The 14,415-nt window shown below is 41.6% G+C and overlaps 2 protein-coding genes across 2 annotated transcripts; one reads left to right on the forward strand and one right to left on the reverse strand.

Moving 5' to 3' along the window:
- Window positions 1-654: 654 nt before the first annotated feature.
- On the reverse strand, window positions 655-3,641 carry MRPL32 (mitochondrial ribosomal protein L32). The gene is made up of 3 exons (XM_052795707.1): window positions 3,466-3,641; window positions 3,034-3,215; window positions 655-1,297 (listed from the first exon to the last, which is right to left on the reverse strand). The coding sequence occupies exons 1-3, from the start codon at window positions 3,587-3,589 to the stop codon at window positions 1,043-1,045; spliced, it is 561 nt and encodes a 186-aa protein (XP_052651667.1). The 5' UTR covers window positions 3,590-3,641; the 3' UTR covers window positions 655-1,042.
- A 267-nt stretch (window positions 3,642-3,908) lies between these two features.
- PSMA2 (proteasome 20S subunit alpha 2) lies at window positions 3,909-11,537 on the forward strand. Its single transcript, XM_052795722.1, has 8 exons — window positions 3,909-4,042; window positions 6,364-6,440; window positions 7,057-7,189; window positions 7,608-7,730; window positions 8,135-8,216; window positions 9,326-9,399; window positions 9,863-9,920; window positions 9,999-11,537. Exons 1-8 carry the CDS (start codon window positions 4,002-4,004, stop codon window positions 10,113-10,115), a joined length of 705 nt encoding a protein of 234 aa, XP_052651682.1. The 5' UTR covers window positions 3,909-4,001; the 3' UTR covers window positions 10,116-11,537.
- Window positions 11,538-14,415: the final 2,878 nt, after the last annotated feature.

Genomic DNA, 14,415 nt, shown 5'->3' on the forward strand with positions numbered 1-14,415 from the left:
ACCAAAAACTGAAAACAGCCTTAATCTTAAATGTAATGGTGCTACGGTGTGTCTAAAACCTTAGTGAAAAGCCACAGCTAGATGCTGTAACTGCACCACTGAAGAGTACCAAGTTGCCCCCTCTGCAGAAGACCCAGGATGCTGTTGTATGCTGTTCCGTGTGTTTTTTTCCAAGCAGACACTGACCACCCAGACTACTTACTAGCAATGGCTGCAAAGAATCAGCTTTTGGTCCTTATCAAATTTACAGACTTCCAGTCATTACATTCAAATTCGTTATTTCACTCAAGAAATCACTGTGCACTTTGGGGGGGGGGAGGGGAAGTCTTTCCATTTCCCCCATTTCCCTTTAAGACAGAAAATTATTTTGTATACTGACAACTGCAAGAAACACTTCACCTTCAGCCCAGTACAGAAAAAGTGCAAATACTTCATGGCAACCACTAGTTAGCTCAAAACCAGGAATATCTCAAACAGCAGCACTGTGGAGAGCTCCAGGCAGATTCTGCTAAGAGCCATGGAAATAACCAGATAACTGTATCTTTCCTTGTAAATATCCTTTGTTTCTAACCAACATTGGTTTTGAAATTGTGGGGGGTTTGTTTGTTTGTTTTGTTTCTTCCAAAAGAGCAGCTGCCAAAAACAGAAAGCATATTTCCCCAGGATACTTAACATACTTTATTTTACATCTGTGAATGTTTTCCCTTCGTTGAAAAAAATTGTTATTTACAAAACCAGCATAGAACATTAACATACAAATTATTCAGTGTACAGTACACAGATGTCCAAACCCAAGGTAGATCCTAATTTCTCTTTAATTGTTGACTGTTACAATGTATCACTGAGAAGCATTTCCCACTGCATGCTATAGAAACAACACCTGACTGCAACACCATATGGCATAACACGATTCAAGCAGGATTCCCGAAAGTGCATAGGTTATCCATATCAACATTGCGTGAACAAAACAAGGAACACATTCTTGAAAAACATTATCTTTCTTGCTGTAGCAACTGTTTTTGTTAGCATTAGTTCTAAAGCATCAGTTTTGAACAAACCAAGACGGACGCTTCCTGGCTCTTTCAATGATCCGCTTGCCTTCATCTTTTTCTGTGGGCTTTTCTCCATCATAAAGGACAACAGTCTCTACAGTAGGAGTATTAAATGGTCCTCCCTCCTTTTTACGTATTTCCATCCGTATCAGTCGAGTTTCTGCTTTGACCTTTGCATAACAATAGCCACAAAGGACATGCTTCTGTTTCAAGTTTCCACACTCAGGACAAACATCTATGTTCCTCTGAAAAACAGTAGAAACCAGTAAATTTTGTAATTTGAACAACAACAACAAAAGAAACAGAGAACAATCACAAACTACTAAAAAGCTTAAATGAAATACCAGAGAAATTCAATTGCCTTCTCAAAATTCTTCTATGTATTCTGCAATGCACTGCTACATCAAACGCTTACTACTTGTGATGGGTTAACCCTGGCTGGACGCCAGGTGCCCACCAAAGCTGTTCTATCACTCCCCCTCCTTCTCAGCTGGACAGGGGAAAGAAAATATAACAAAGAGCTTGTGGGTCGAGATAAGGACAGGAGAGATCACTCACCAATTACTGTCACAGGCAAAACAGACTCAGCTTGGGGAAAATTAACTCAATTTACTACAAATCAACCAGAGTAGGGTAATGAGAAATAAAACCAAATCTCAGAACACCTTCCCTCCACCCCTCCCTTCTTCCCAGGCACAACTTCACTCCCGGATTCTCTACCAACCCCCCAGCGGCACAGGGGGACGGGGATGGGGTTTACGGTCAGTTCATCACACGTTATTTTCTGCCGCTTCATCCTCCTCAGGGGGAGGACTCATCACACACTCTTCCCCTGCTCCAGCGTGGGGTCCCACCCATGGGAGACAGTCCTCCATGAACTTCTCCAACGTGGGTCCTTCCCACAGGCTGCAGTTCTTCACAAACTGCTCCAGCATGGGTCCTTTCCACGGCGTGCAGTCCTTCAGGCACAGACTGCTCCAGCGTGGGTCCCCCACGGGGTCACAAGTCCTGCCAGAAAACCTGCTCCGTGGGCTCCTCTCTCCACAGATCCGCAGGTCCTGCCAGGAGCCTGCTCCAGCGCGGGGTTCCCACGGGGTCACAGCCTCCTTTGGGAACCCACCTGCTCTGGCGTGGGGTCCTCCACGGGCTGCAGGTGGATATCTGCTCCACTGTGGACCTCCATGGACTGCAGGGGGACAGCCTGCCTCACCATGGTCTTCACCAGGGGCTGCAGGGGAATCTCTGCTCCGGCGCCTGGAGCATCTCCTCCCCCTCCTTCTTCACTGACCTTGGTGTCCGCAGGGCTGTTTCTCTTACATGTTCTCACTCCTCTCTGGCTGCCGAAATACCGTCTGTCCCAACTTTTTTTCCTTCTTAAAAATGTTATCACAGAGGCGTTACCACTATCGCTGATTGGCTCGGCCTTGGCCGGCGGCGGGTCCGTCTTAGAGCTGGCTGGTATGGGCTCTCTCGAACACAGGGGAAGCTTCCAGCAGCTTCTCACAGAAGCCACCCCTGTAACCCCCCCCGCTACCAAAACCTTGCCACACAAAGCCAATACACTACTAAAAATAGCCTATGAAGTCAACACCTAAATCATTATGCCTACTGATGACTGGAAGACCCAATACCTATCAACTCAATTAGATGCACAGAAAGGATAGACCTTTTCCATTTATACCAGCTTTTTAGCTAAAATTCACATTCTGCTGGCTTTCACTTTTTATTTAACCACAGACTACAGTCACATATGATGAATGCACCTGTTGCAAAGTATTTTGAAGATTACAATGTATTCTAAGCTTTTTTATAAACAAATTCCAGAAAGGTTGTTCAGTCAGTACTGACCACTATAATGATTCTCTACAATAAGTGAGATGAAAAATGATTGGTGTAAATCTTACTCCAGCATGCTTGTTTCCCATTAACAAAATTATTTGCAGTGAATACGGTGGCAAGCCCATGGAAATTTGGTGATTACCTTTACTTTTATAAGCTTATTGGGATTTCTTCGCCTGCAGCGGTTCACTTCAATGGTGCGCCTTTTCTTTGGTGCTGCCATCCACAAGATGCTATTTAAGAAGCTGGACGCCTCGTTACTTTCTCTAGTGTCGCCTACTGGCTCTGGAAGACAAGCTGGAGCTTGGACAGCTAATGCTGGTCCTGAAGGAAAAAAAAAAGTAATTCATTACAGCCAAGCCCCATTTTCACGTGCAGCCGAGGAAATATGAGACGGATGCTACCGACACCCCCAAAACAAGGAGGCAGGAGCGGCCGGCAGCGCCCCTCGCCGCGTTCCCTCATTGTCCCCAGGGCTGCGCGCTCTCCCGCTCCAGCCCCCTCCCTCCGCCGTTCAACGTTAGAAACAGATCCCACCGGCCTTCAGCCAGGACAGGAGCAGGCCGGTACCTACCCCAGGGCGGGCTCTGGCCCCCGGAGAAACCCAGCAAGAGGTCGCGCTCCAGCCGCCCCCAGCAGCGCTGAAGGAGTCCGCGAAGCCGCAGCAGCGGACAGAAGACCACCACCAGAGCCGCCATATCGCCACACAGCTCCGCCAAGGCCTCAGAGGAGGGGAAGGCGGTCGCTCGCCCGAGGGCGCACTGGGCATGCGCCCCTGTCGCTGAGCCTTCTGGGAAACCGAGTGCCCTGAGCACCTGGCGGCACGGCCGGGACGGAGACCAGGACTTCACGTCCCAGCATTCCTCTCGCTACCAGGAGGGCGGGGAGGCAAGCGGGGCACTCGAGGACTTCAACTCCCAGTATGCCCCACGGCGCGCCTCTTCACCAATCGCGTCCCTCGCGGGCCCCGCGCTACTTCCCGGCATGCTCCGCTCTGCTCCACCTCCTTGCCAATCAGCGCGCTAGCTGTGTCCGCGTGCAGGAAGCGGGAGGAGAGACTGCGCCTGCGCAGAGGGAGCTGGTGAGGGGAGTGGAGGGGTTTGTTCCAAAATGGCGGAGCGCGGCTACAGCTTCTCCCTCACTACGTTCAGGTGCTCGGGGGGGAGAGGGCTGTAAGCCTGGGCTCTCGGCGGGCGGGCCGGCGGGCGATGGGGAGAACGGCGCACAGCCTACACGGGGCGGTCTTCCGGCGCCGGGGCTGGAGGGAGTGGGGACTTTGCAGAGTCATCGCGTCCCCGGCGGGTCGGCGGAGCCGGGCCTGCCAGCGCTTGGGGGTGGCGGCGGCTGGAGCTGGGCAGAAGGGGCGGGCGTAGGGAAGGCGACTGGGATCAGGCGCCTTCGCCTGAGGGGGGCACTCAGCTGGCTGCTGGGAGTCTTCGTGAGCTGCAGGGGCAGCTGGGGAGAGAGGCGGGGCCTGAGGTGAGAGTCCCGGCTCCCACCTGATCTGTGTCGCTTACCTCGGGCCCGAGAGCAGTCGCTGCTTCTATCTTCTGTTGTTGCTGTAAGTCAGAGTTACTGTGGGGCCGACCTAAGGTCTGTCTCGTCACTGGTAGTGCCTTATAGCGAGTGCTTGGTGAAACGGTTTAGCAAACTTAGGGTTCCCACGCACTCGCTTTAGGGCGGGTAGTAATTCCGTAACTCTGAGCTAACTGGAAATGCGTGATGGTAGGTGAGCTATGGTATCTTGAGAGCTTGCTTCAGAACAAACTTTGCAGATGTGGGAATGAAAGAAGCTTTCGGATGAGTTTTAAATAGTTTATTTCCCTTCCTGCTGCACTTGCAGGCGGTGCTCTCCTTCCACTTTGTGTTGCGCACAGCTAGGTGCGGGATGATTGCATGCACGGAATGAATATGCTATTGGAGTGGTACCTGTTAAAGTGTTGATCTAATACGTACACTTAAGATTAACTCAGAGAAAAGGAAATTACTTTCCATTCTTTTTTGATGAAACTGTTAAGCTATCCAGAATTATATTTTATATATAGAAAGGAAAACTGAATGCAAGAATCTTTGTGCTGCTTTTGGTGAAGTGCCCCCTTAATCTCAGAGGCGAGTAATGCTGTGTAATTGGAAACTGGGTTACTACAGGCTTGTTGCAGTTAAGCAAACGAAGCAGTTCACAATCTAAAACTAGAAAAAAAAATCTTCTTGATGGATGCCGCCAAGCATACCTGCTTTACTCAAGTGGGTTGAATTCTTTATTAGCTCTTGGAAGTGGTTTCCTAAGGGAGTTACAAACTTTTTGTACTGTACAGAAGTACTACATGCTCTGAAGCTTGAAGCCATTTGATTTTATACTCACACGGAAGAGAATACACCTACTTACGTTTTCCCTCATTCACCTGTTCCTTGTGCTGAGAATTATTTATTTTAGGTTGTGCTTACTTTTAAAATATTTTGCTAATGTTCTGTATATTTCAATTGTTGGCATAAGAAACTGTTGTTCTTGTTTGTTAGTATTTTGTAGTGGAGAAGCTAGAATTATTACTGTGTCACTTTTATACACTGTTTACTCAGTGTATAAATAACTACACTAATTAATTGTAATTGATTACTGCTTGCTTTGTTTTTTCTAACTGCTCTAAGCACTGAGTTACATAATTTTCTATTTTACTTCCGCATCTATTAAAACAACAGTGTCTGAAATACAGCCCAGAGAACAGATCCTACTTGCAAAATCACTTGTGCAGTGAGTGGCTCTGTGCTGTCCTTTTCCCTGGGGATCTAGAGTGGACCCCTTGATCCCCCTCATTCTGGATGAGTTACTTTGTCAGCCTGACACCTGCTGCTCTGTTCTTATGATTCTGCATCCATTACCAGAACGACATGGATCATTAAAACAAAATGCAGCAATACCTGGGGATGGAATGGGAGCTGGTTTTGTCTTGTGCCATTGACCTGATATGTGTTTGTCAGTCAAAAAGATTAGCAGTGTTTTGCTCGTACCTTTCAGCAATGAACATCAGGGTCTTGAAAACTTTTGCAAACCACGTGTATAATGCCATTTCAGTAGAAAGTCATGATGCACTCTGAAGACTTTTTCCACTGAGTGGAAAACTTGTTTAAAATGGTATGAAGTTGGAGGACGGACTTGTCCTCCTTCAATCTGCATCCCAGTCACTGTTCCCTATCCAAGACACATTAGCTTTAATGAGAGTTGTAGGCGGGTGCTGTTTGAGTATCCCAGTAGCACTGTGCAGCAGTGAGTTCTGTGCTGAACAGGTCCAGTTCTTTTAGAAGCTGTTATGAATCTAAAGACTTGTGGTCTTTTGGGGGAGTTTAAATTCTGATTAGAATATGCTGATGCTAGGTGTAAAGAGGCTTAAAAAAGCAAGTTAGCATCAGATTGTTGTAGGAAAGATTTGAGCATATCAGAATTATGTTAGGCTTACTTTTGCATTTTCCTTTTTAGTCCTTCTGGAAAGCTTGTTCAGATTGAATATGCTTTGGCTGCAGTGGCTGCAGGAGCTCCATCAGTTGGGATTAAAGGTATGGTAAAGGACTCAGGATTCTGAGTATCATTTGAGAGAACTAAAATTGTTTAGACTATGTACTGGGTCTTTTTTCATCTTGCCTTCTATTACATATTCTGTTTTTCTTTCAGTGGATTTTCACATCTTTTAGTGGGTTTAATATTTCCTTTTTTTTTTTTTCTGCACCTCAATAATTTTCTATAAAGAAGGAAGGGAGCATAGAGCTCCATGCTAGGGGAAGAAAATTGCTTGGGTGATTTTGGAGACACTGAGCTGGCAGAAGTAGACATCTTTTTTTTTTTTTTGAGTGCTCCTGTCTCTTAAGTAAATAACTCCAGCTGTGTGTCCATATATATAAAAATTACACAGAAAATTACCTCAACTGCTTAATTATTATGTGCTTCAGAATCTTCAGAATGGGATTATGAGAGCTGTATGATTATTTAAAAGGAAAAACAATGTGTTGGGTGGATTCATGAAGGTATCTCTGTTTAATGTGATTGTAAACTTGAAGAGTTTTTAAAAAAGGGAGGAGCAAAATTCTTTACAGTCCAATAAACTTGTTCTGTGTTTTGACTGCTTTGCATAATTCTAGTTTGATACTAAAAAAAAAAAATCTTGTTCCTTTCCAGCTGCAAATGGAGTGGTGTTGGCAACTGAGAAGAAGCAGAAATCCATTCTTTATGATGAAAGGAGTGTCCACAAAGTAGAACCAATTACCAAACATATAGGTTTAGTGTACAGTGGTATGGGTCCAGATTACAGGTATTAAAAAATTTTGTTTGGTTGTCATTTAGATGCATTTTCATAGAACAAATGTAAGAAACAGATAGCAATTAGCTGTTTCCTTCTAAGTGTATGGCGTAATATTATATTGTATTACACAGTATATAAAATTCATTTTAAGGCTTTCTTAATATATTCAATACCTTGTCAAATAACCTTCTATCTAAAGAATGAGTAGGGAATGAATAGCAGTGTAATTCAACCTTCGTTTCAGTTTAAGTATTTCCAAGATTACTCAGCTGATAAAGGTAACCCAGCACAGTGTATTTTTTTTTTTACATTGGTGTTATGCCAGATGTATAATTCCTTAGCATAGTTATTTATTATGAGTTTTCAGTTCTAGCTGTAACAACTGATTGGAATATCTTTGACATACTAATTTTGTCTTTGTTTTTAGAGTACTTGTGCACAGAGCTCGGAAGCTGGCTCAGCAATATTACTTGGTTTATCATGAGCCCATTCCAACAGCTCAGCTAGTACAGAGAATTGCCTCTGTGATGCAAGAATACACGCAATCTGGGTATGTGGTTTTCTGAGTTTTGAAGTTGCTTAGAAAGATTCTGTTGTTTAAATGTAAGGAATAACAACTACCTGGTGATTGAATTTTTTGTGTCAGAAAGGGAGTTTTTCAATGGAGAATGTCCACAGAAAGTGGGCCAGTGGGAGGAACACTAACTGGCAGGGGGTGAGATAGGGTCTTCGTATCTTGAAAATAAACATGTTGGGCAAGGCAGCATGCTTTTGGTTTTGTACTGTTGGTTGGCTAGTCATCCCTGATCACAGCTCTGGGCTGGCGGGAAGCGTTTGGGGGAAGGTTAACCCATCCAAAATAATTTAGTCATCTTTGGTTTTCGCTGAATAAATTTCACATATCAACTGTGATTTTTTAGTTTGGTTTTGTTTTTTTTTTTTTTTTTCCTGTAGCGGCGTTCGTCCGTTTGGTGTATCACTGCTAATATGTGGCTGGAATGAAGGGCGGCCATATTTATTTCAGTCGGATCCCTCTGTAAGTATCCTACGTTTGTAAATTCTACTGCTTTTATAAAACATCTAAAGCTGTATATGTGCTCATGAAATACTTTCTGTGATGAGAAGAAGAATGCAGAGCTAGAACAAAAGATCCCGTAACATAACTTCTGAAGTCAGAATGAGCCACTTTCAATAGGTGCTTGGCAGAGGCCTGGATCACTCTGTGCCTGCATGTTCCTGTATTGCTTGAGGGATGGCAGCTGTTTTTGAGGGAGGTCATGATCCCTTTTCATGCCTTCCCACCTAGCTGGTAGTGACAAGAGTGGCATTCTGCAGCAGGTACCAGAAAAAAAAAAATTTTACTGCTTATGCTGCTCAAATAGTTGTTCCCTAAACTGGATGGAAGTTAGGCCAAAATCTGTTGCATTGTGAAATATAATGCATATGCTTTAGAATTTAATGACAGTTGTTAATTTAAGTGAGTTTATTTGCTGTGTTTGCACTGCACTTCTGAAAAACTACCCTTTGATGCATGTGTGGGTTGTAACGCTTTACGTCAAACAAAAAAAGGTCACTGTAGTCATCATTGATAAGCTTCAGAAATTTGAATTACTACCTGATGCTCAAATGTAAAAAGCAAAATGCAGATGTCTTGTGTAAGGCAGCTTGATTGAGGCACAGAACTTCTGATGGTCTTCATGCCAGAGGAGAGAATAGAAGTGATGGCTAAATACCCTATTAGCAGCTAAGATAAATCAGATGGTCGATTTGCAACAAGTTACTTAATCTTAAAAAAGAAGAATATATGGAGTGAACCTCAGGAAAGATCTGACTGTATTAATTGCCAAGGGCAAACATACTATTTCTTTTTAAGGAATCCCAAATCAAAACTAGGCTGACTTATTAAATTCATCTTTCAAAGTAGCGGGAGGATGAAAATAGGCAGGGCCCTATACAAATGTTTTGTACACTTTCACAGCATATGTTTCCATATCAAATTAGTCTGCATGTGATCCAAAATAGGCTCCTATATTCTCAGAACATTCAGTATTTTCATAATTGCTTCTGTACTTTTTACCAAGTAATTGAATACATAATGTTTGACTAAGTTACACAAAACAATTCAATAGATTGTTGCTTTTACAGGGAGCTTACTTTGCGTGGAAAGCAACGGCAATGGGAAAAAATTATGTCAATGGAAAAACATTCCTTGAGAAAAGGTAATGTATTTAATACTTGTCTGAAAGGATACTATCTGTTTTGTCCAGGTTCCATGTAAAACAGCCAGATAAAAAATGCACACTTTCAGATTATCAGAACAAAGTTTTAAAATACTTAAGATGGGATGCTTCCAGTTTACTTATTTACACATGCACAGAAAATTTGCTTTATTTAAACTCCAACTTTTGTGTTTATGGAGAATTATTTCAGTGCAGTAAACATTATATTCAACATATTTGCAGAAATAGTTCTACACAGCGTCAGTAGGAAAAGTGGTAAAATACTTTTTTTTTTTTTTTTACAAATAACAACTTTGACTATAAATATCACAGTACTTACAAATAACATTTGTATGAGAAACAGGAAGATTTTAGTAGTGTTTGGGTTTTTAGAGGCTCTAGGATTATTAGGATTTGGAAAGATCTTTGTCCCATGCTGAAATACATGAACTTCTGTTTACAGATACAATGAAGATTTGGAGCTTGAAGATGCCATTCATACGGCTATCTTAACACTAAAGGTTAGCAAATATTTAAGAAATAAGTTTCTTACTGTTATGACATTGATATGATGCACTGAAGTATGTTTTCTTTAATAGGAGAGCTTCGAAGGGCAGATGACAGAAGACAACATTGAAGTTGGCATCTGTAATGAAGCTGGTTTTAGGAGGCTTACTCCAACTGAGGTTAAGGACTACTTGGCTGCGATAGCCTAGTAGAAACCGAGCAAGACTGTGTGATTCACACAAAGGTCTTTTTAATTTTGGCTACTTAAATGTTTTTGTTTGCAGTTTTTGCATACTTATTTCTACATGGTTTGTCTGAGAGATTTTTTAAATATCATGGGTGCAAATGCAACAGTCCTAATATTGTAATACATGGTATCTTATTACAGGTAATTCTTTCCCTTGATACATGGAATTTTTGTACACAAAATACTGTACAAAATGTAAAATTATAATGACAGCTTGAAAAAGGCTGAAGAATAAAATTTGAAGGCCACTGTTTTGGGGGAAGGTGTCTGTGTGTCTTTTTAATCATAGCTTGTTTATCTGCATAAAGCTGAGGTTTTGGTATCTTTATTGTTGAGGAAACAGAATTTTCCATGCAGCCATGATGAACTCATGTTAGACCTTCTTTTAATGAATTTAAATTTTGAGTGGACAGGATAATTTTTTCACTTTGGAATATTGTTTAAATGTTAAGTAACTTCCAAAAATGGTTTTATCTGGTGTAAAAGATCATGTACTTTCACAAAGAGGCAGAACAGTCTTCTATTTCAGGTGTGACCTGTGATCTACTTGAGCATTTCTGCCCTTGACCCTCTTGGTCTTTGTGTCTCAATAACTTGTTTTCTATTACTTGGGTTATTTTTGTGGCCCTAGAAATTGCACTTCTTCAGCCCTGAAATATTGTTAGAAATAATGGAAGTAGTAACTCTTAGTGCAAACTAAATGCATTTATCATCATCAATAAAAATCAACAGGAGTTACAAAGCAAAATGAGAGTATGTAATGTAATTACTTTATCCCTTGAATTGTGCTGAAGTGTTTTCCAACTTGCAAGATAACTCTAAAGGTGCAGTAATGAAAAGAGCACTTAATTTATGCATCACAACTTTTACAGGTGTAGAACTAGATGCTTGAATATTATTGTGTGTGGGTGTATGTATCGATACATTTGTTACATGTGTACAGTCGTCCAGGTTATACAGAAACACAAAATTTACTGCAAAAGAAACAAGATAAATATACTTTTTTCATCAGAAATACTCTGGTCTGCAGCCGTTTAAGTTACCGTTTGCAGATTTTATTACAGTTGATTGTAATTTTATTATAGTCTGATTGTTAAAGTGTTGATAATGAACTGGGAGCGATAGCTGGATCACTCTGCTTTTACGTAAGGCTAAGCACGTATGGGAGCAGCCTGACAGGTTACATGTTAGCAGCCATAACTAATGAAAATGCAAAGTATGAGTTAGTCTGCAGAAAGCAGTGTATAAGCTGATCGATCTGTTCTTTCCAATGTCTGTCTTCTGATGTTTTATGTTATCATTAGGTAAATAAGAATTTCTGAAGCATGCCATAAATGAAGTTTTATTTCCAAATGTCAGAAATAAAAGCTGTGTCCAAACAGTTCATTAAGACTTAGTCCAGATCACTTTTTGAGTATTTTACTCTGGAAACAAATCCATGCTCTGATTCTTCTTCTAGAGAAAATGAACAACTAGGAACTGAAACTGGAGACTTGATGTTGCTAGATCTTTAACTTAAGCTTTCAGAATCATTCGGAAAAGCAGAATGCTACTTGAATATTCATACACATTCAGTCAGTTTTTAATGCTATATAAGTATTTAAGGGAATTTTGTATATGAAAAAACGCAGATAGGTAGATCAGAAAATGGTTAGCATGAACTGTAGTAGCTTAGTTGCCTCCTCTGCTGGAAACAGTTGATTAGCGAAGAACACCTTATAGAAGGTAGTTGAAACCAAAGCAATTTCAAATAAATCATGCTCTCTCACTCCCCAGATAGTAACAATGAAGCAAACGAAAAAATGTTTTAAGGTTTGGGGGGTGTGGTTTGTTTTTTGGTTTGGTGTTTGTTTTGGTTTTTTTTAAATAATTGAACAACTTCCATCTCTGTAGAATTTTACTCACTTTTTACAGGTGGTGAAGGGAAGTGAAAAAACAGTATCTTCCATCTTTTCCTGGGGTTTAATGTTTTAAATGTAGTAATTGTTCTGTATATTCTATGGAAAATATTGTGCTCTAAGCAAGGAGAGTGCTGCCTTCCAGATACCTGATAATTGGGATAAATGTTGAGGGGGGGGTTGTCCACTTCACCGCACCCTGTTAGGAGGATGGACAACCATTACCATGCGGGGTATTTTTACTGAAGCATTTACTGAAGCGTATAGTGGTGTTGGTTTTACTTCATATTGTTATGGACCAACATTGTAAAGGGGTGGCAACATGAAGTTAGTACATTTGTCACATGTTCTGAATGTCCTCTTGTACCAGCTTGCCTCAGTCAGTGCTTTTAGGAATGTAAACTGTTTGAATTGGTAAAATAACAGAATCATAGAATCATTTTGGTTGGAAAAGACCTTCAAGATCATTGAGTCCAACCATTAACCATGCCCCCTAAACCATGTTCTGAAGTACCCTGTCCACTCGCTTTTTTAATATCTCCAGGGATGGTGACTCAGCCACTTCCCTGGGCAGCCCATTCCAATGTTTGACAACCCTCTCAGTAAAAAAATTTTTCCTAATATCTAACCTAAATCTCCCTTGCCTCAACTTGAGGCTATTTCCTCTCGTCCTATCTCCAGACACCTGACAGAAGAGACCAACACCCACCTCACTACAACCCCCTTTCAGGTAGTTGTAGAGAGCGATAAGGTCTCCCCTCAGCCTCCTCTTTTCTAGACTGAACAGCCCCAGTTCCCTCAGCTGCTCCTCATAAGACTTGTGCTCTAGGCCCCTCACCAACTTGGTTGCCCTCCTCTGAACGCGCTCCAGCAACTCAATGTCTTTCATGTAATGAGGGGCCCAATGTGTGATTTGATTATTATTAAAGGTGTGGCACCTTTTTCTTTTGAGAACAAGTAGAAGTGTGCCTTGAGAAAGATGAGAATGCTGTCAGTAGGCTATCACAGCATCATACATTAGCACATAGTCTCCTTTTACAACAAAAAGCTTAAAAATGATCATTTTTAAGTTTCCATTGAGAGTGCTTTCTTCAGGCTGTCTCTGAGGGATGATGTCATAGCCCTCGTTGTAATTCCTGTGGTAATATTTAATTGCTTTGTGTGAAACGAGGAGGGTAGGTCTATACCATAGTCTAATGGTTCATTGCCAGTTATTCATTTTGATGAGCCACCAAGCTGGTAGTTGAGAAAGATGGCTTTTACACTGTTAAGAACTGAGTCCTAATGCTCCCTGATATACTTGAGCCCTACAGAGAATCATAGTTTATGGGACTTGGTGTAATTTGGAAAGAATATGCTTAATATTTTGAACTCAGGCTTTATTTAGAGTATTAGATAATTTTCTTAGTGGTAGGCAGATAGACCTTGATATTATGCTGTTCTAATGGGGAAGGTGATGTGGTGTGGGTTGGTTTTTTTTAAACTGCTTAATCCTACACTGAAGAAAATCATTGCCATGCTCAGGTGACTGCATGTCTAGAACAGTAACTAAATTTTATCTAGTATTTAAAGGGAACCTTTAAACCGCAGGTAACTAATTTACATCTTTTTCCATTCAAAATCCTCGGAATCTAAGGAAATAGTAATTTTGAGATGTATTTCTCAAAATCACTTTAGGTGTGAGAGATACTAGTGCAGTGGAGTAGCAAATTATATGGTGGTTGTGGTCATTTTCAGAAAGTGCAATTAATTTTTATATTTTGTAAAACAACTCACTACATAAAGTGGGGTAAAGGGGGAATAAAGTGGACAAACACTGTTCATTTGTAAGAAATGACAAATTACAAGTTTGATTACTTTTCGGACCATGAAGTATGACTTTGCTTCATTTTTCTTGTGCCTCATGCAGTCATCTGAAAGAAGAAAAAGAGACACTGGTCACTTGAAGTAGGTAATGTCTTGATTTGCATGTCCTGGAAGCTGATGTGCTCTGAGGAACTCAGGATAGCGTGACACCTATGAGAACAGAGAATTTCTTGGGGCTTTTGTTCCTTTAGCTAGTAGGATCAGGATATGAGAACAGCATCACCATTTCACGAGGTTATTACTTTAAGTAGGTTCCAGTGTGACGGAAGGTACAGGTGCAGTAAGCCCCTTACAACTTGCTTTGGCTTACTATTGCTTTGCAGAATCTTGTGAAATCATTTAGACAAGTAAAGATAATTACTGGAGGGGCCAGCCACCAGGAGTAGGTGAAGGCAAGTTAGGAAGTATTGCTGCAGCATGGAGAGAGGCTGGAGGCCACGGAGATGTCTACTCGTTGGAAGCAGCAATTCGGGGCAAGCCAGGAGGACGCTTGCTCAC

This window comes from Harpia harpyja, chromosome 1 (genome assembly GCF_026419915.1).
Source record: "Harpia harpyja isolate bHarHar1 chromosome 1, bHarHar1 primary haplotype, whole genome shotgun sequence".
In the NCBI taxonomy this organism is placed as follows: Eukaryota; Metazoa; Chordata; class Aves; order Accipitriformes; family Accipitridae; genus Harpia; species Harpia harpyja.

Bases quoted from the DNA above. Each gene is read 5' to 3' on its own strand.
- MRPL32 (XM_052795707.1), bottom strand. From the start codon at position 3,589: ATGGCGGCTCTGGTGGTGGTCTTCTGTCCGCTGCTGCGGCTTCGCGGA. The intron at 3,216-3,465 runs GTAGGTACCGGC...TTTTTCCTTCAG, and splicing joins GGGCCAGAGCCCGCCCTGGG to GACCAGCATTAGCTGTCCAA. The intron at 1,298-3,033 runs GTAATCACCAAA...ACTGTTTTTCAG, and splicing joins ATAAGCTTATAAAAGTAAAG to AGGAACATAGATGTTTGTCC.
- PSMA2 (XM_052795722.1), top strand. From the start codon at position 4,002: ATGGCGGAGCGCGGCTACAGCTTCTCCCTCACTACGTTCAG. The intron at 6,441-7,056 runs GTATGGTAAAGG...GTTCCTTTCCAG, and splicing joins TCCATCAGTTGGGATTAAAG to CTGCAAATGGAGTGGTGTTG. The intron at 7,190-7,607 runs GTATTAAAAAAT...CTTTGTTTTTAG, and splicing joins GGTATGGGTCCAGATTACAG to AGTACTTGTGCACAGAGCTC.